The following is a 20,448-nucleotide window of genomic DNA, read 5'->3' as shown; positions in this document are numbered from 1 at the left end:
ATAGAAATATTTGTTTTTTTATAATATACCACTCAGTTATTATACATATATCTGCTCGTCTTGGGGTTAGGTCAAGGTCGTGACCCCACCATAGCATCAGCGTCAGGCTGCATACCCAGCCCTCATATGCATCCTATGCTCACGACCCTGACTCTACCCACTTAGAAATCCTACTCATAGTATTGTTTACATATTGTTAACATATGTTCTCTTGTACTGCGAGACAATAATTAGTCAGTGTTACATTAATAATAAGTACTGTACTGTAAGATAACTGACTGTTAATCAATCATTAAGTCATTGTTACATAAAAAAATAGATATGTAAAGTTTACCGTTTACATATGTAAAGTTTACAGTTCACATACTTTTAATATCCCATTTGTATTCATCTTACTGCGAATCAATCATTAAGTCATTGTTACATTTAAAATCGATATATGTAAAGTTTACAGTTTACATGTGCAAAGTTTATAGTTTACATGTGTAAAGTTTACAATTTACAAACTTTCAATATCCCATCTTTATTATGTATTCCTCTTACGTTTTTGTACCCTATTTATATGTAATCATGACTCTCCATTTGATATCTGGACCAAATTGGACATTAAGTCAAAATATATAATTTATTGTAATTTATTGTATTTTATTGATACTGTATTGAGGGCATTAATGTTGTTCTAAGCTGTTTAAAATTCTATTGTTAGCTCTAACTTTTTAACTTTTTTATATTATAATTTTATGACACAGTTCTTCATCAGTTAGATCCAGGCCGGGTTTTAGATTTGTCCTTTAAATGTTGCACTGAAACAGGCATTATGGGCTTTTTTCACAAATAGCCACTGAGGAAGGAGCAGAGTAGTGGCTCTGAAACGCGTTTGGCAAGAACATTGTTTCCAGTATGGATGGGAGATAACTGACAAGGAATATACCTTCTCTTACAAAAGAATTGCCGGCAACTAAAAAGATACAAATTGTTTGACAGCGTGGATTAACCTACCACATCACGTGTTTGCCGTGCATACGGCAGACAAACCTGAGCCAGCTGATCATGTTGGGTTAGAAGCATGTGCACAGGACACATAGCAACGCCGAGACTACTCGCTGAAACCAAGAGTGCTGCGGCCGACTCATATCAGCACAGACATAACGAGTCCGTATTGTGCCGAAAGTCAAGAACCGTGAGTCTTTACATTTATAGAGGAGATTATGCTATATCCAGGGCCACATGTCCTACATCATAACAATATAAACAAAACCTTAAAGAGCACATGAGTGATATCTGGTCCATATATACTTCATTACACCGTTTAAAATTTGAACTTCTTTTATTGATCAATACCATGTGCAATAGATACTCATAAACTCACAGAAAACTTACAGTCTGCACTGTCCCCCATCTCCTCTTTCACCTGTCCAAACCTGGCTACTAACCACTATAATCAGAAGCGCCCTAGATGAGATGGCACCACTCACTATCCGAAATTTTCAACGCACACGCAGGCAACCTTGGCACACTGAACAAACTTGTTTCCTTCGGCAGTGCTCCAGGATTGCTGAACGTCTGTGGAGAAAATCGCGCACATCTGCAGACTTTCTACACTTCAAATTTATGCTAAAAACTTATAACTCTGCCCTTCACCTTGCTAAACAGGTCTATTTTACTAATCTCATATCCTCTCTCTCTAACAACCCCAAAAGGCTCTTTGATACTCTTCACTCCTTACTAACACCAAAGGTGCAGCCACCTGTCACAGACCTTGGGGCTGAAGATCTGGCCGCCTATTTTAAGGATAAAATTGATTGTATCCGCCAGGAAATAATTGCTCAATCCACTCACCCCTCCAATCCCCTTCCCTCCCATACCTTATCTTGTTCACTCTCTTCCTTTGAGCCAGTCACAGAGGAAGAAGTGTCTAGGCTTCTTTCCTCTGCTCGCCCCACTACCTGCATCAGTGACCCCATCCCCTCACATCTGGTACAGTCTCTCTCCCCAGCAGTCACTTCTCACCTAACTAAAATTTTCAATCTCTCTCTCTCTTCTGGTGTCGTCCCCTCTTCTTTCAAGCATGCTATTGTTACCCCTTTACTAAAGAAACCTTCACTGGACCCATCCAATGCTACTAACTACCGACCAGTTTCTAACCTCCCTTTCATCTCCAAACTCCTGGAACGCTTGGTCTATTCTCGACTAACCCGCTATCTCTCAGCTAACTCCCTCCTTGACCCCCTACAATCAGGTTTCCGCTCTATGTATTCCACTGAAACTGCTCTTTCTAAAGTCTCCAATGATCTCCTCACTGCAAAATCCAAAGGTGACTATTCTCTCCTTATTCTCCTGGATCTATCAGCAGCGTTCGATACTGTGGACCATAAGCTCCTCCTCAGGATGCTTCACTCCATTGGCCTAAAGGACACTGCACTCTCTTGGTTTTCTTCCTATCTCTCTGACCGCACTTTAAGTGTCTCCTTTTCTGGATCTTTCTCTTCTCATCTTCCTCTCAGTGTCTGGGTTCCTCAGGGATCAGTCCTAGGCCCTCTCCTCTTCTCTCTCTATACTGCCCCCATTGGACAAACCATCAGCAGATTTGGTTTCCACTATCATCTTTATGCTGATGACACCCAGCTATATACTTCTGCACGTGACATCACCCCTGCCTTAATCCAGAACACTAGTGATTGTCTCTCTGCTGTCTCTAACATCATGTCCTCTCTTTTCTTGAAACTTAATCTTTCTAAGACTGAACTTCTTGTCTTTCCACCATCTACTAACCAAACCACCCCTGACCTCTCCATCTCGGTCTGTGGGATCACTATAGCAGGCCCGCTGTCTTGGGGTTGTGCTGGACTCTGACCTTTCCTTTTCACCTTATATTCAATCTCTTGCTCGCTCTTGCCGTATGCATCTCAGAAACATCTCCAGAATCCGGCCGTTTCTGACATTTGAAACTTCTAAAATGCTAATTGTTGCACTTATTCACTCTCGACTAGACTACTGTAACTCCCTACTAATCGGTCTTCCACTTTCTAAACTCTCTCCTCTTCAATCTATTCTTAATGCAGCAGCCAGGCTCGTCTTTCAGGCCAAACGCTACACGGATGCCTCCAGTTTGTGCCAATCACTGCACTGGCTACCTGTCTCCTTCCGTATTCACTTTAAAATAATAACCCTCATCCACAAAGCTCTGAATAATGCTGCACCTCCCTACCTCTCTTCTCTCATCTCAGTCTATCGCCCTTCCCGTGCTCTTCGATCTGCCAGTGACAATAGATTAATCTCTACCTTAATTCGAACCTCCCATGCACGTATCCAGGACTTCTCCCGAGTTGCACCAATTCTCTGGAATGCCCTTCCCCAGACTCTGAGACTAATACCCACCCTCCAAAGCTTCAAACGTGCTCTTAAAACCCATCTCTTTAGGCAAGCCTATCACTCTCGCTAACTGCATGAAATGTCAACTCTCCCTTTACTAATCCATCCTATCTCCCATCTGTTATCTGGAAAACAACTGATATATACCAAGCTCCAGGCTTCTCTGCAGTCTTTTTCACCTAGGACCCTGTAAATAAGATGGCGGCTGATGGCTGGTTCAAGCAGCAACATCGTTGTTTAGTAAATTATTTATTAAATTATTTTATATTGTTCCCTTATAAAGAATGGCTGGACCATCTTACAACCTCTTGTGTCACCCCCTCATCCTCATAGTCTGTAAGCTCTTGTGAGCAGGGCCATCACTCTTATTGTTCCATATGACTGTTTGTTCTTTGTAATGTAATATAGTTGTATATGTCCCCTATGATTTGTAAAGCGCTACGGAATTTGATGGCGCTATATAAATTAAGATTATTATTATTATTATTATTACCATCTAAAAACACCAATGTAACAGTATGACTCTGATAAATTATCCTCGGGATTCCACTATTGCATCCACACAACACAGATCAGCAGTTTAAGCAATGTAAACCCAGGTATATTAACATGTGTAGGTTAATGAAAAAATCCTATAAAGTGCCTGAGCAAAAAAGAGTTAATAATCCAACCTAACATGAAGTTGTAACATCATGGTAAAGTGCTATGTGCCTTTCCTAACAGAATAATGGCAGAGTCAGCTTACCCATGCTGTGTGTGGCGGGGACGCCAGTACCCCGACGAGTGTTCCGCGTTACCGCTTCCTCAGGGGGCCCCCTGAACCTGGCTTATTTGCGGTAGTGGGACTTTATTTAGAAACTCATTCCCTCTCGTGACATTGACCTTAGATGAACCACCATATATATTTGTGTATAAGCTGAGTTTTTCAGCACAAGGGGTGGCTCCCCTTCTTTATTCGCTCTGCTGTAATAGCACCGGCTATCTACTATATACTACACTGGGCTGGCTATATACTACAGGGGGCAGGCTGGCTGTATGGTACAGGGGACAGGCTGGCTGTATACTACAGGGAGAAGGCTGGCTGTATACTAAGAGGTGGCAGGCTGGTTCTATACTACAGGGGGCAGGCTGGCTCTATACTACAGGGGGCAGGCTGGCTCTATACTACAGGGGGCAGGCTGGCTCTATACTACAGGGGGGAAGGCTGGCTCTGTACTACAGGGGGCAGGCTGGCTCTATACTACAGGGGGCAGGCTGGCTCTGTACTACAGGGGGCAGGCTGGCTCTATACTACAGGGGGCAGGCTGGCTCTATACTACAGGGGGCAGGCTGGCTCTATACTACAGGGGGCAGGCTGGCTCTATACTACAGGGGGCAGGCTGGCTCTATACTACAGGGGGCAGGCTGGCTCTATACTACAGGGGGCAGGCTGGCTCTATACTACAGGGGGCAGGCTGGCTCTATACTACAGGGGGCAGGCTGGCTCTATACTACAGGGGGCAGGCTGGCTCTATACTACAGGGGGCAGGCTGGCTCTATACTACAGGGGGCAGGCTGGTTCTATACTACAGGGGGCAGGCTGGCTCTATACTACAGGGGGCAGGCTGGCTCTATACTACAGGGGGCAGGCTGGCTCTATACTACAGGGGGCAGGCTGTATACTAGCAGGAGCTTGCTGGCTATATACTGGGAGGCTGTGGCCAATGCATTTCCCACCCTCCGCTTCGAGTCTCGTGTCAATTAGCCAGTTTTTGGTGGTATATACTTATACTCGGGTCTCGAGTTTCTTTTATGGTTATCTGTGATTATAGCAAGTATTGCGTTTGGATCTTTATGTTGTTTTCTTGATATTTTTTATTGCAGTTATACCGCAACGTTTTCTATGTGTTTTAATAAGTGCAGACAATATCTTGCCCCCTTTGTTATCCATCTATACCAATTTTTATCTTTGTCAAATTTTTCTTTCCCATAAAGATTACCATGTTGTTTATCTCCGATTTTTTTGCTTCTATCATATTCTCTTTCTTTTGTGATGTTGGATTTTTAATGTGATCTTTGTATGTTCTGCAGTATATCTAACAGTGTGCCGTATATCTTTCCAAAATATTTTGCTTGGCTGAAATAGTGTATGCTATGATCTCTCCTCTCATAATACACTTCAGAAAGTATCATTTTTCTCATGTTACCTGTTAGGATTATCAAAGAGATTGTGTTAACGCTTATACAAGCATCTATGACAATTGTATAGGCAGTTTTAATATTTGAAAAAAAACTCTCTGGTATGTAAATCCGTTTTCTGCTTTCTCCCCTAATCATGGCGGCGGAGCTGCAGCAGCTTTCTACAGCCCGCGGCCAAGCCGAGTAGGTAAGGTACCGGAGACGTGGCAATGGCTGCTGAAACTCAGGTCACATGACCTTTTACAACGGTGCTGCAGCAGACATGGAGAAGTATTGTGGCATAATACTTCTTATGGGGATTGTAAAGAAGCCCACAAACAGGGACTACTGGAGCACGGACATTCTGTACCACACCCCGATGTTCCGCATGGCGATGAGCAGGATGCGCTTTGAAGCCATCCATAAGTTTATGCATTACACCGACAACACACAGTGCCCACAAAGAGATGACCCCAGTAATATTCTTTTATTTAAGGTCTGGCCCACATTAGATCATTTTAGTGCCAAGTTTGCCCAGGCATATACCCCCGCCAAATATGTGAGCATATACAAGTCCCTGGTACAATTAAAAAGGGAGACTTTTATTCCGCCAGTAACTGCCTAGTAAGAGGGCAAGTTATGGCATGAAGATGTATAAGCTGTGCATCAGGGTATACCTACAAGTTCAGGGTATATGAAGAGAAGAACTCCACTATAGTGCCCCCAGAATGCCCCCCCCCCTCCTGGGTGTTACAGGGAAGATAGTGTGGGATTTGATGCACCCACTGCTGGACAAGGGCTGCCACCTGGACAATTTCTACACCAGCACTACCCTGTTCAAGTGCCTCCCTTCCAGAAATATTGTGGCATGCGGCACTGTACACAGAAATCAGAGAGGTCTCCCTAAGTTGCTGCTTGGGCAAAAACTTAAAAGGCACGATTGCAGGGCACTATGTAGTGACTATTGTGTGTTAAGTACAAGGACAAGAGAGAGGTCCTTGTATTAACCACAATACATGAGCACACCACCACCCCTGTCCCAGTACGAGGTACCTGTACAGAAAATACATGACTGTATTTTAGATTATAACGGGTGGACTTATCGGATGAGGTGCTTCAGCCATACAACGCCATGCAGAAGTCAAGGGTGTGGTACAAGAAGCTGGTCGTGCACATTGTGCAGATAGCACTATTTAATGCTTATGTGCTACATCAATGTGCAGGCCAGAGGGGAACTTTCCTGGAATTTCAAGAGGTGGTAATAAAGTACTTTCTTTTTTGAGGCCAGGAAGGGGGTAGTGCCAGCATTTCAGGAAGCAAGGCCACATCAAGCATTGTACCAGGGCAGCACTTTCCAGGATAAGTTTACCAAACTGCCAAGAAGGGAAGTGCACAGAAAAGGTGCAGGGTGTGCTCCAAAAAAGGCATTCGGAAGGACAACCTTTATCATTATGAGACATGCCCAGAAAAACCAGGACTATGGGGGATATTTATCATTTATCGCACGAGCGCCAGCCTGCCTCTTCATGTATCGGGCTGCCAGTTGCGTAGGGTTTATCCTACGCCAGGCAGGGCCTGGCGTAGAAAAAACGCAACCGGCGACGTATGAAAAGTCGCCGGCAGCAGCAAGTGCGCATGCGCGGGGACAGTAACGACAGTAACGAAGATTGGGGAAAATAATCACAAAACCTAGCATTTGCGATTATTTCAGGGCCTCTAAATATCCCCCTATGTATGAAAGACTGCTTCCAAATTTATCATACATCCCTGGATTTCTAGATTAACATGTTGTTACCCTAATGTACTATGCACAGCTTATACATCATGCCACATGCTGCACCTTCCCTTCTAAGCCCTGCCATGTGCCCAGTCTGTAGATTACTGCCCCATTTGGGGTATTGCTGTACCCAGGAAAACATGCATCATGATTTTTGGTCTCCCATGGCAGGAGCTGGGCACAAAATGGCATAATGGATACTTTTTACTATGCACTATCCATTATTCATTTTGGTGGTCCACCTGTGGGGTTAAAATTCTAACTATACCCACATGGAGGGATGTAGTTTACAAAATAGGGTCAGTTCTTATGGGTTTCTACTGCACTGGCCCCTATTGGAATCTACAAATGCTTTATGATGCCAAAAAGAAAAAAAAATGTACAATGCCTGTGATCCAAATGCAAGTTATTCCTTTTTAAGCCCTGCTGTGTCTCCAACATTTAGATTATTGCCGCCTATGGGGTATTGCCCTAAGCAGGGTAACCCGCGCAATGATTTTTGATTTGTTTTTCCCCAGTGGCATGCGTTGGAAAAAATGATTTTGTCACTACAATGGTATATTTGATAAATTGCCATACAATTTTGACTCTGCACTACTCACTTTGTATTACCGTAGATACTCGTGTTTAAGCGGAGTTTTTCAGCACAAAAAATGTACTGAAAAACGTCCCCTCGGCTTATACACAAGTCAATACTTGTGTAAATACTAAGTCAATGGGCTTACAAAATAATAAAAGAACAACGGAAATCCGGCTCAAAAGTGAACTCCAGTCCATATAGTTAAAATCGAAGAATTTTATTGGAAAATCGTACATAACATCTTAAAAAGATTGGCATGGGTAGCGAGGAAAATCTCTTAGTGCCTACGCGTTTTGGATAAAATCTATATCCTTATTCATGGCTAGCAGGAACTTGTGATGATTACCTAGATATACTAACATCAAATAAGGTCACACCCTCATTATGGGCCAATCGGCTCCACGGTGGGGGAGTGATCCCAAAACATTGCAACATTAAAACAAGGACATTGGAAAGTGCATATATTTACATCACAAACCATCTGTTACTTATTAAAATAAGAACATGTATATGCATTGATATTATACATAGAAAAGTACATAATAATGACAAAATGTCAAAGTTGGTCGCATTTCATATCTGGCAGATAACATCTAAACGATTGTTCAGACCGACAGGAACCCGTGTCTCTAAACAAAAAATCCAATAGATTTCACAATTAAGCATTTTCTTTTTACGATCACCGCCACGTGGTAGCCTGGAGACCCTTTCCATGCCAATGCACGCAAAAGAACTGCAGTCACCATCATGGATGGTCCGGAAATGTTTAGATGCCATAGAAATATTGACCGCATCTTTATTTTTGGCATCGGATAAGTGTCTCCTAATACGTATTTTAAGAGCACCACTTGTACATCCCACATATTGAACTCCGCAGGCTTTGCACATAATGGTATACACAACATATGTAGTATTGCAGTTAATATAGCTGACAATATTGTATTTTTGCTGTGTATACATAGATTGAAAAAACCGTGCTGGAGTTGCATGATTGCAGCAAATACATTCATTATGGCCACATTTATAGAAACCTTTCGTAGAAAGCCATTGATTGTTTCTAATGTTACTGCCGGATGTGAACAAGCTAGGTGATAAAATATCCCTCAGTGTGGGTGCCCTTCTCGGGACAAAGCGGATGTGGTTACTGGCAGACTTAAGAATGGAATCATCTGTTTGTAACAAGGGTATGTACTTTTTAATGATCTTTACAATTTTGTAGTATTGATCACTGTAAGGAGTGGAGAAAGTAATTGGGGCATCCAGTTTGGCCATATTATTATTATTCCTCTTTTTCTTTTTGTCAGCCTGTAAGAGGTCTGCTCTGGGGATATTATTGACTATATTGGACGCCCTGCGAAGCATCCAAGATGGATAGCTTCGTTTGTGTAGGTCTTCCTGTACACGGTGGCTGGTAGTACAAACATCTGAAGGATTGGTACAGTTACGCTTATACCTGATTAATTCACCAACTGGGATATTTTTGATGACATGTGAGGGATGGCAGGAGGTGGCTTCAAGGACAGAATTAGTGGAAGTGGGTTTAACATATGGAGTAATTTTAACTGTGTAACCACTCCAGAGTGAAATATCCAAGAAGTGCATGGTATATGAATTCAAAAACCATAATGATATGAATCTTAAATTCACCTGGTCTATGAACTCTACAAACTTTTCGGCTTGGGACTCCGTTCCCTCCCATATCAAGAGCAGGTCATCTATATAACGACCATACCACTTGATATGGGAGAGAAACGGGTTGTTAGGGGAAAACAAGAAATCCTCTTCCCATACAGCCATGTAGATATTGGCCATGGAGGGCGAACATTTACCCCCCATGGCCGCACCACACTGCTGGAGGAAAAAGGTGCCATCAAACGAGAAATAGTTCCTAGAAAGCAAGAACTCCATAGACATTAGCACAAATTCTCTTGTTGCATCTTCATAGGCACTATAGGAACTCAAAAAACGTGCAAGACATTTAAGGGCTATGTTGTGAATTAAAGATGGATATAGGCTCACCACGTCACAGGTTACCCAGTGGTAAGATCCATTCCAAGCATACCCATCCAATAGTGACACCACATGTTTGGTATCACGGAGGTATCCCGGAATGGATCTCACTATAGGCTGCAGGTGATGGTCCACCCACCGACTAAGGTTTTCAGTGAGTGAACCAATACCTGCCACTATTGGCCTTAAAGGCGGCAAATTCAACGACAGAGAAAATAACTAAAAACAAAAAGAAAAAGCACCGTTCACCATCATCGTCAAAAAACGACGAAGAGCCAGACGCAAACATTAAAAAACGTTATCCTCTAAAGCAGGGGAAATAAATGAGTGTCAGGTGATCAATCTGTCTAGTTATGTGATTTCAGAAGATCAAATGACGGTACTATCAAAGGGACTTGGTTTCTCTCCTAAATCTTTCAATCTTTTCCAAACAATATTGGACGTGAATAAATGAGCTAGGAATGTTACTCTAAGAAAGCAATTTTTTTATATAAATGATGAACATGTATCTTCTAATCGTCATATGTTAGATACTGAAGTACTTAATGTTACTACTCTGTGTTTAAATAGTGACACCAATTCTTTCCAAGATCACCTAAATATGTCTATGTTCAGACAGTTGTCTGCAGAGCCTTTGAGCGATACACAGGCTGATATGAACCAATGTTTTAAAATGTCCAATTCAGCTTTCTACCCCGTCCAGTCTCGTCCTGCGATTTTGGATATGTTTCAGGACGGGATAGTACGCGAATTAATCATGCTGAATAAAGAAATGTCAACTAGTAACCACAAATGCGGTAGCAATATCACCGCCTCCCAGAGAATAGCAATTGATGAGTTAAAAAATAATGGCGACCTGATAATCCGCCAAGCAGATAAAGGGAGAGCGGTGGTACTGCTAAACGCAGGGTTGTACAAAAAATTAAATTATCAGATGTTGCAGGACACTACTGTATATAGACCATTACTGTCAGACCCTACAATAGCATTTCAAAAAGCTCTTAAAAGCTTATTACAAGACGATGTGCCTATGGGAGCAATCAATGAAAAAATTGCTAAATTTTTATTTGTGGAATATCCTGTTACTCCCATTTATCATTAATTTCCAAAGATACATAAGGAAATATTTCCGCCGCCTTTAAGGCCAATAGTGGAAGGTATTGGTTCACTCAATGAAAACCTTAGTCGGTGGGTGGACCATCACCTGCAGCCTATGGTGAGATCCATTCCGGGATACCTCCGTAATACCAAACATGTGGTGTCACTATTGGATGGGTATGCTTGGAATGGATAACCTGTGACGTGGTGAGCCTATATCCATCTTTAATTCACAACATAGCCCTTAAATGTCTTGCACGTTTTTTGAGTTCCTATAGTGCCTATGAAGATGCAACAAGAGAATTTGTGCTAATGTCTATGGAGTTCTTGCTTTCTAGGAACTATTTCTCGTTTGATGGCACCTTTTTCCTCCAGCAGTGTGGTGCGGCCATGGGGGGTAAATGTTCGCCCTCCATGGCCAATATCTATATGGCTGTATGGGAAGAGGATTTCTTGTTTTCCCCTAACAACCCGTTTCTCTCCCATATCAAGTGGTATGGTCGTTATATAGATGACCTGCTCTTGATATGGGAGGGAACGGAGTCCCAAGCCGAAAAGTTTGTAGAGTTCATAAACCATAATGATATGAATCTTAAATTCACCTGGTCTTTGAATTCACATACCATGCACTTCTTGGATATTTCACTCTGGAGTGGTGACACAGTTAAAATTACTCCAAATGTTAAACCCACTTCCACTAATTCTATCCTTGAAGCCACCTCCTGCCATCCCTCACATGTCATCAAAAATATCCCAGTTGGTGAATTAATCAGGTATAAGCGTAACTGTACCAATCCTTCAGATTTTTGTACTACCAGCCACCGTGTACAGGAAGACCTACACAAACGAAGCTATCCATCTTGGATGCTTCGCAGGGCGTCCAATATAGTCAATAATATCCCCAGAGCAGACCTCTTACAGGCTGACAAAAAGAAAAAGAGGAATAATAATAATATGGCCAAACTGGATGCCCCAATTACTTTCTCCACTCCTTACAGTGATCAATACTACAAAATTGTAAAGATCATTAAAAAGTACATACCCTTGTTACAAACAGATGATTCCATTCTTAGGTCTGCCAGTAACCACATCCGCTTTGTCCCGAGAAGGGCACCCACACTGAGGGATATTTTATCACCTAGCTTGTTCACATCCGGCAGTAACATTAGAAACAATCAATGGCTTTCTACGAAAGGTTTCTATAAATGTGGCCATAATAAATGTATTTGCTGCAATCATGCAACTCCAGCACGGTTTTTTCAATCTATGTATACACAGCAAAAATACAATATTGTCAGCTATATTAACTGCAATACTACATATGTTGTGTATACCATTATGTGCAAAGCCTGCGGAGTTCAATATGTGGGATGTACAAGTGGTGCTCTTAAAATACGGAGACACTTATTCCGATGCCAAAAATAAAGATGCGGTCAATATTTCTATGGCATCTAAACATTTCCGGACCATCCATGATGGTGACTGCAGTTCTTTTGCGTGCATTGGCATGGAAAGGGTCTCCAGGCTACCACGTGGCGGTGATCGTAAAAAGAAAATGCTTAATCGTGAAATCTATTGGATTTTTTGTTTAGAGACACGGGTTCCTGTCGGTCTGAACAAGCGTTTAGATGTTATCTGCCAGATATGAAATGCGACCAACTTTGACATTTTGTCATTATTATGTACTTTTCTATGTATAATATCAATGCATATACATGTTCTTATTTTAATAAGTAACAGATGGTTTGTGATGTAAATATATGCACTTTCCAATGTCCTTGTTTTAATGTTGCAATGTTTTTGGATCACTCCCCCACCTTGGAGCCGATTGGCCCATAATGAGGGTGTGACCTTATTTGATGTTAGTATATCTAGGTAATCATCACAAGTTCCTGCTAGCCATGAATAAGGATATAGAGTTTATCCGAAACGCGTAGGAACTAAGAGATTTTCCTCGCTACCCATGCCAATCTTTTTAAGATGTTATGTACGATTTTCCAATAAAATTCTTCGATTTTAACTATATGGACTGGAGTTCACTTTTGAGCCGGATTTCTGTTGTTCTTTGATTGAAGCGCCTCCTGCGAAGCGGGAGTTACCCGATCTTGAGTCTACTTCTCTACTAATCCACTGCGTCCCAGGTGAGCTGACAGAACTGTTTTTTGTTTGAAAAAATAATAAACTTAAATACTCCCCCTCCGGTGGCCCCGATGCGCTGCGCTGCTCCCCCGATGTCCGCGCAGCTCGTCTTATGGCTTCCCGGCTCCTCTTCTGTAAGATCGTGCTGGGCGCCGCCATTGTTCTCTCCCGGGCGGCGCCTATTATGACAGCAGCGGAGGAGAGACTAATGGCGGCTCCCAGCACGATGTGACAGAAGAGGAGCCGGGAAGCCAGAAGAGGAGCCGGGAAGCCAGAAGAGGAGCCGCGTGGACATCGGGGGAGCAGCGCTGCGCATCGGGCCACTGGAGGGTGAGTATATAAGTTTATTATTTTTTTTCAATTCTGGGCAGGCTGTATACTACTGGGAGCAAGCTGTATACTACTGGGGACTGGCTGTATTCTACTGGGGCAAGCTGTATACTACTGGGGACTGGCTGTATACTACTGGGGGCAAGCTGTATACTACTGGGGGCAAGCTGTATACTACTGGGGACTGGCTGTATACTACTGGGAACTGGCTGTATACTACTGGGGGCAAGCTAGGCTGGTTGTATACTACTGGGGGCAGGCTGTATACTACTGGGGGCAAGCTGGGCTGGCTGTATACTGCAGGGGGCAGGCTGTATACTACAGGGGGCAGGCTTTATATTATAGGGGGCAGGCTGTCTATATACTGGGGGGGGGGTCTGTGACCAATGCATTTCCCACCCTCAGCTTATACTCGAGTCAATAGGTTTTCCCAGTTTTTGGTGGTAAAATTAAGGGTCTCGGCTTATACTCAGGTCGGCTTATACTCGAGTATATACGGTACATTTGAGCCAGCATCTTAGGGGTTAAAATGATCATACAACCCTACATACATTCTACTTGGGAGTTTCTATTGTACTGGTGCCTCAGGGGCAGACCGTCTAGTTATAACGGAGCTCCAAAACCTAAATTTTGCTCCTTTCCTCCTGAGCCCTGCCGTGTCTCCATCCTATAGATTATTGCCGCCAATGGGGTATTGCCCTAACCACGGTAGGGCAGAAGTTGCTACTAAAATTTGAAACCTTCTCACATCCTTAAACAAAAAAAAAATGGCAACGTAAAACAAATTATGGTTATAAAAAGAAGACTAATGGCAAAATGTTTCTACAGGAAAAAAAAATGTGGTTTGCCTTTTTGTCCAAAAAGAATAACATTTGGAACTTCAAAATTTTCCTAAATTATTGAATTGTTGCCCTCCAAAAAAGAAACTGATAATAGAAATGACACTACTAACAAACTACAATGTCTCACAAGAAAACAATCTCAAAATCACAGGGATATCTTAAAACGTTGAAAAGTTATTACCACAGGAAGAGACAAATTTTAAAAACGACAGCCTTAAGGACACAGCCTGTTTTTACATTAAGGGGTTAATGTGTGTAGTGAGACAGCTTTGGGTCTTGTTATGACCCAAGGCTGTCATAGCAACAGATCGCTGCTCCCCAATGATGTCATGGGGACATGGGGAGTGACAATTGAAGCCAACATGGCAGCACCCAAGCATTGCCGGCTTTTTAATGCCATCCGGCAACTTTGATGGTGGCGATCGCAGGTGTTACCGGTCGTTGTTTGCTGCAACTAGCCGCAAACGTTCAACAACTATGGAGAGAGCTCACAGGCTGACACCCGCAGCCATGTGTCGTTAAGGGATTAAACAGGAGAATCTCCCCTTTAATATAATATTAGGATTGTGTGCGGATGCTTCACAAAGATGGAGATATCCACTGTTAAATTTTATCTTGTGGGCTGGGATTTTACGGAATTCACTGTATGCCCCAAATGACATGTCTACTTTATTCTTTGGGTCAGTACGATTACAGGGATACCAAATTTTTATAGGTTTTTTAATGTATTCATACATTTACAAAAATTAAAACCTCCTGTACAATTTTTTTTTTTGCAATCTTCTGGCGCTAATAACTTTTTTATACCTTGGTGTACGGAGCTGTGGGTGGTGTCATTTTTTTGTGACTTTCAATAACGTTTTCAGTTCTACCATTTTTACTATTTGATCACTTATTGATTTTTGTTCTCCATGCAGGCGCACTTGGCATGTGACATACTATTACGTCACATGTTGCTAAGGGGTTAACATTGGCTATCAAAACACAAACTTGACATTAAATTAAACGAGATTCCATTTTAATTGGAAACAATTGTAGTCATTTATCGGCTAATTTTATAAAGAAGAAACATGTTATTAATAAAATTATCATATAACATAACTCTTACATGTCATAAAAAAAACAACCAAGTAAAAATTGTTATGATATGTAAAGCTTTTGCAAATATCTCATCATTTAAAGAAATGCATAACAGAACTAAAAAAAATTGACCTGGACATTCACAAACGGATAAGGCACTGTTTTATTAAGTGTTTCATATTTCAGCCAATCAATATAGAGCTCACATAAATTCACAGTGTTGATCAAACTTACCTAGTAATGATTTCATCATCTTCATGTGTCGCTTCTTTTGCAGGCTTACTATCAGTGTCACTTCCATAACCTGATTTTAAGTCCTGGCCACCAGATTCTAGAAGTTCTAACCGTTGAGTAATGCTGCAGATTCGGGTACCACCCCGTAGAGGCATTGTATGAGAGAACTGCCAACCTCCTCCACCATGTTCAGAACGACAACCACCAAGTGAGGGAGCTTCTCCTGCTTGCAGGCGTGGACTAGCCTGTCCATAACGCCAAGACACAGGGGAAGAACGATTGGACATACTGGAAATACTGCGAGGGTTGGCATCATCACTGTCATAACATGTCATATCTAAAGAGCTGAAAAAGGGGGAAAAAAAATATAAACAATAAAAAAGTTACATTTTTTATCCAGAAAGAAAATATAAACTTACACTTTAAATAAAGGTTTCAGTTTGAACATACAGAAAAGTTGTAATTTTTTTTAAATAACCTCTCAATGCCTCAATCATTTTTCATATTTAACTCAAAACATTTCAAAAGTGATAACTTTTTTGTCTGTTTGCAGACAGATATGAAGGGTTGACTTTCTGAAGGTCAAATTTCCTTACTGGGGGAACCAACTAATATTTCAAATCAATTTACTTGGGAGTCAGAAAATAAATACACAGAGGATCCTGTTACCCAAAAAGGTTATTATTTTGTTTGACAACCAAGCCCTTTTTTGTTTTTGCATTTCAATTTTTTAATCCCTACCTTTAAAATCTATAACTTTTTATATTTCAAAGTAAATAGCTGTGTGAGGGCTCGTTTTCTGCCTAACATAGTGACGTTTTTAATATTTCATGCCATTTACTGGGAAGTGGGGGGAAAAAAATTTGAAGAAAAATGTTTTCATACACTTATAAAAATTAAAACCTCCTGTACCAAAAAAAAAGTATTTATTTTGCCATTTTCTGACGTTAACAACTTTTTAATACTTCAGTTTACGGAGCTGTATGTAGTGTTTTTGTAAGATGAGGTGAAGTTTCAATGCTACCTTTTTTATAAAATTTTTTGTAGGTTACAAAATGGCAAAAAATTGCCATTCTCAACTTTAGGCATGATTTTTTTTATAAGGTTAAACATCGGGAATAACCTTAAATGCGATAGATTGGACATTTAAGGATGCAGCGATACCTAACATGTTTATGATTTTTAAAGTTTATTTTAATATCAGTTCTAGGGAAAGGGGGTGATTTGAATTTGTATGTATTTAATTTATTATTTTTTCACTTTTTTTTTTATTTTATTTACTATTTTTCATGTGTAAGTGGTACTGTAGTAACAAATGGCCAGAAAACATACAGCCTCGGGTCTTACAAAAACCATGAGGCTGTCATGGCCGACAGATCGTTACAGGGAATGATGATTGAAGCTAAAATGGGGGCCCCCTGGCTTTATAACCAAAGGGCAAACATCCATCTAAGATCACTGGCAGATCAAAGATAGGTAGGGAGGTGCAGCATTATGCAGAGCTTTGTGGATGAGGGTGATTATTTTAAACTGTACAGGCAGTCCCCGGGTTACATACAAGATAGGGTCTGTTGGTTTGTTCTTAAGTTGAATTTGTATGTAAGTCGGAACTGTATATTTTATCATTGTAACCCCAGCCAGAACTTTTTTGTTCTCTGTGCCAATTGGATTTTAAAAATGTTGGGTTGTCATAAGAATCAATATTATCAAATGTGTCTGTAATGAAGCTTTTGTGTTAACTGTTACAGCTGATCATTGTAGCCTAGGACTAAAGTACAATAAATTACCAATATCCAGAGGTCCGTTTGTAACTAGGGGTCGTATGTAAGTCAAGTGTTCTTAAGTAGGGCCGCCTGTATTCAGAAGTAGATGGACAACCAGTGCAGTGTTTGGTCTGAAAGACAAGTCTAGCTGCGGCATTAAGAATAAATTGAGAGGAGCGAGTTTATTGAGTGGAAGACTGATTAGGAGGGAGTAACAGTACTCTACTCGAAAATGAATCATAGCAACAGTTAACATTTGCGGTATTAAATTTAAGAAAATCTACAGATTCCAGAGATGTTTTTGAGATGGATGCGGAAAGAATGAGCATGAGATTGAATATGCGGTGCAAAGGAGAGGTTAGAGTTCAGCACATTCCCAAGACAGTGGGCCTTATGCCTAGGAATGATCATGATCCCACAGACAGGGATGAAGTAGTCCGGATAGACTCGGTAAGTAGATGGTGGAAAGTCAAGAAGTTCAGTCTTAGAAAAATATGTTTAAAGAAGAGAGGGGGCATGATGTTCGAGGCAGCAGAGAGAGACACTCACTGGTATTCTAAAGTAAGGTACAGGTGATGTTAGGTCTATAGAGTATAATCAAAGATGATACTGGAAATCAAATCTGCTGATGGTTTGTCCAATGGGCGCAGTATAAAGGGAACAGAGATGAGGACCTATGGCTGAGATAATATTTTATATCTTCATGAATTTAAATAGTTTTGAAAAATATGTTTAAACAAACAAATAAGAAGATCTTTACAGGTACAATTGCGCTAACATTTTTCCATATGGGTAATAATACTCCTCTTAACATTTTTAAGAAGAATTTTTAACTTAGAAAGCTTATTCTGTTAAAAGTTTATTCAGTTTTACTACTTATTTAAAAAGCTTTAACCCCTTCCCGACGCGCGCCTCCCCTCTCCCGGTGAGCCCTCTCCAAAGTTGGTAAGTCTTTGCTGCATATTGCAGTAAAGACTAACTGGTAACACCCGCGATCGATGATCGCACAAAAAGATCTTGCCGAGGATCGTCGCTCCCCGTGACGTCTTTGGAGAGTGGCGTTCCATCGCTATGGCAACTAGTATTAACCCTATCATTACAATGTGCTATCAGCATCAGAGTGAGGACTAAAATCCCCATATACTGCCATACTATAGTATGATGGCAGTATATTTTAGGATCAATCAGAGAACCTAGGGTTAAAGTACCCTAGGGAGACTGAAAAATAGTAAAAAATTTTAAAAAATATATAATAAAAAAACTCAATAAAATTCAAGTCACCCCCTTTCCCCAGAACTCGTATAAATACTAATAAACAGTAAAAATCATAAACACATTAGGTATTGCCGCGTCCAAAAATGCATGATCAAAATATGATAACGGCTTTTCACTGCGTTTAACCCCATAAATGGAAAATAGTGCCCAAAGTAAAAAATGACACTTTTGTGCAATTTTGAAAAATATTTTAAAAAATCAATAAAAAGTGAACAAAAGTCCTAAAAATGATAGCAATGAAAACATCACACCCACCCACAGCTCCATACACCAAAGTGTGAAAAAGTTATTAGCGCCAGAAGATGGCAAAAATAAAAAAAATTATATATATTTGTACAGGAGGTTTTGTAAATGTATGAAAACATTCTAAAACCTATACAAATTTGGTATCCCCATGATCGCACCGACCCAAAGAATAAAGTAGATATGTCATTTGGGGCGCAGAGGGAAATCCATAAAATCCAAGCCCACAAGAAAACGGCGCAAATGCATTTTTTCACCATTTTCACTGTATTTGGAATTTTTTTTCCGCTTCCCAGTACAGGACATGGAAAACTAAATACCAATATGAAGTTCAATTTTTTACGCAGAAAACAAGCCATAACAGAGCTCTTTACGTAGAAAAATAAAAAAGTTATAGATTTTTGAAGGTGGGGAGTTAAAAATGGAAGTAAAAAAAACTAAAAAGGGCCAGGTCGTTAAGGAGTTGATTGGAGAAATTACAAAAAAATGGAACTTCGGTAATTCGGTTTCCATAAGTCCACCATGACAGTCCCGTCTTGAGGTTGACTTCTGTAGGGACAAGAAGTCAGAGTTTAAATTTCCCTCCTTAGCAAACCCCTCACCAGTGCCAAATAACACCAGGAAAGGTTATCACCATATTAACACAACCAAAGTAGAGAAGGGAATAAAAGGGGGCTATAATGATGGACTTGCAGAAACCGAATTACCAGTGAGTCTAATTTCAATTTTCCGTTTCATCCCCAATGACAGCCCCATCTGCTAAGAGATTATGACTCAAGAAGGATTTCATGGGTGCTCCTGCGACCCATGCCTCAGGTTACAGGTGCACCAGTGTACCCCCGCAACAGCTGCAGGCTGACTTGCCCGTCCGTGCTCAAGTGATGGCACCTGTGGTCCGGGCTCTATGAAATTTAAAGGGCCAGCTTGACGCTAATTTCCACTGACCAGCTGCTACCATGTTATATAGCCTGTCTCTTCCTGTGACCTCTGTCAGATCTTTGTGCCCTGTTGCCAGCGAAAAAGCAATATATATAGACTATTGTGTTCCTTCCGTTGTGACCTCTGCTTTGCTTCCCGACTTCGATTCTCTGTTGGCTGTCTTGATCTCCTGCCTGACTATGACTCAGATTCTGCCTGCCAGAGCAACTCGCTACTACCGCGAGCAACTCGCGCCTGTGGAGCGACCTAATGGTATCCCGTTGCAGCAAGTCAAACCTGCTTTGCGGCGGGTTCTGGTGAACACCGGTTGCCACATAGACTCCGCCCCAGGCATCGGATTACATCATCACTCACTGTGGTTTAGTGGGTCCACTACCTCAGATCCTGACAGAGGGAGCACCAGCAGGAAATTCTTCCTTCCCAAAAGACAATTCCCCTGAAGATACATCGAGGTGATAATGACGTGCAAAGGTAAATAGGCTTGACCAGGTGGCAGTTTGGCAAATTTGTTGAAGAGTGGTGCCTCTTCTTTCAGCCCAGGATGCTGCTACAGCCCTAGTTGAGATCTGGCCCCTGTTTTTCCCTCTAAACTGGATAAGTGGGTTAGAA

The 20,448-nt window shown here is 41.3% G+C and overlaps 1 protein-coding gene across 4 annotated transcripts in view; it reads right to left on the bottom strand.

The window, feature by feature from the left end:
- Window positions 1-20,448, bottom strand: part of NAV1 (neuron navigator 1) — a 436,382-nt gene that overhangs the window by 325,743 nt on the left and 90,191 nt on the right. For all 4 annotated transcript variants that reach the window (XM_072137230.1, XM_072137232.1, XM_072137231.1 and 1 more), the window contains exon 4: window positions 15,620-15,964. In XM_072137230.1, coding sequence (XP_071993331.1) covers window positions 15,620-15,964 — 345 coding nt within the window. The remainder of the gene's footprint in view (window positions 1-15,619; window positions 15,965-20,448) is intronic.

The sequence above is a fragment of the Engystomops pustulosus genome, chromosome 2 (genome assembly GCF_040894005.1).
Source record: "Engystomops pustulosus chromosome 2, aEngPut4.maternal, whole genome shotgun sequence".
Taxonomy (NCBI): domain Eukaryota; kingdom Metazoa; phylum Chordata; class Amphibia; order Anura; family Leptodactylidae; genus Engystomops; species Engystomops pustulosus.
Note: the sequence above shows the minus strand (reverse complement) of the source record. Positions and strands in the feature narration are given on the sequence as shown.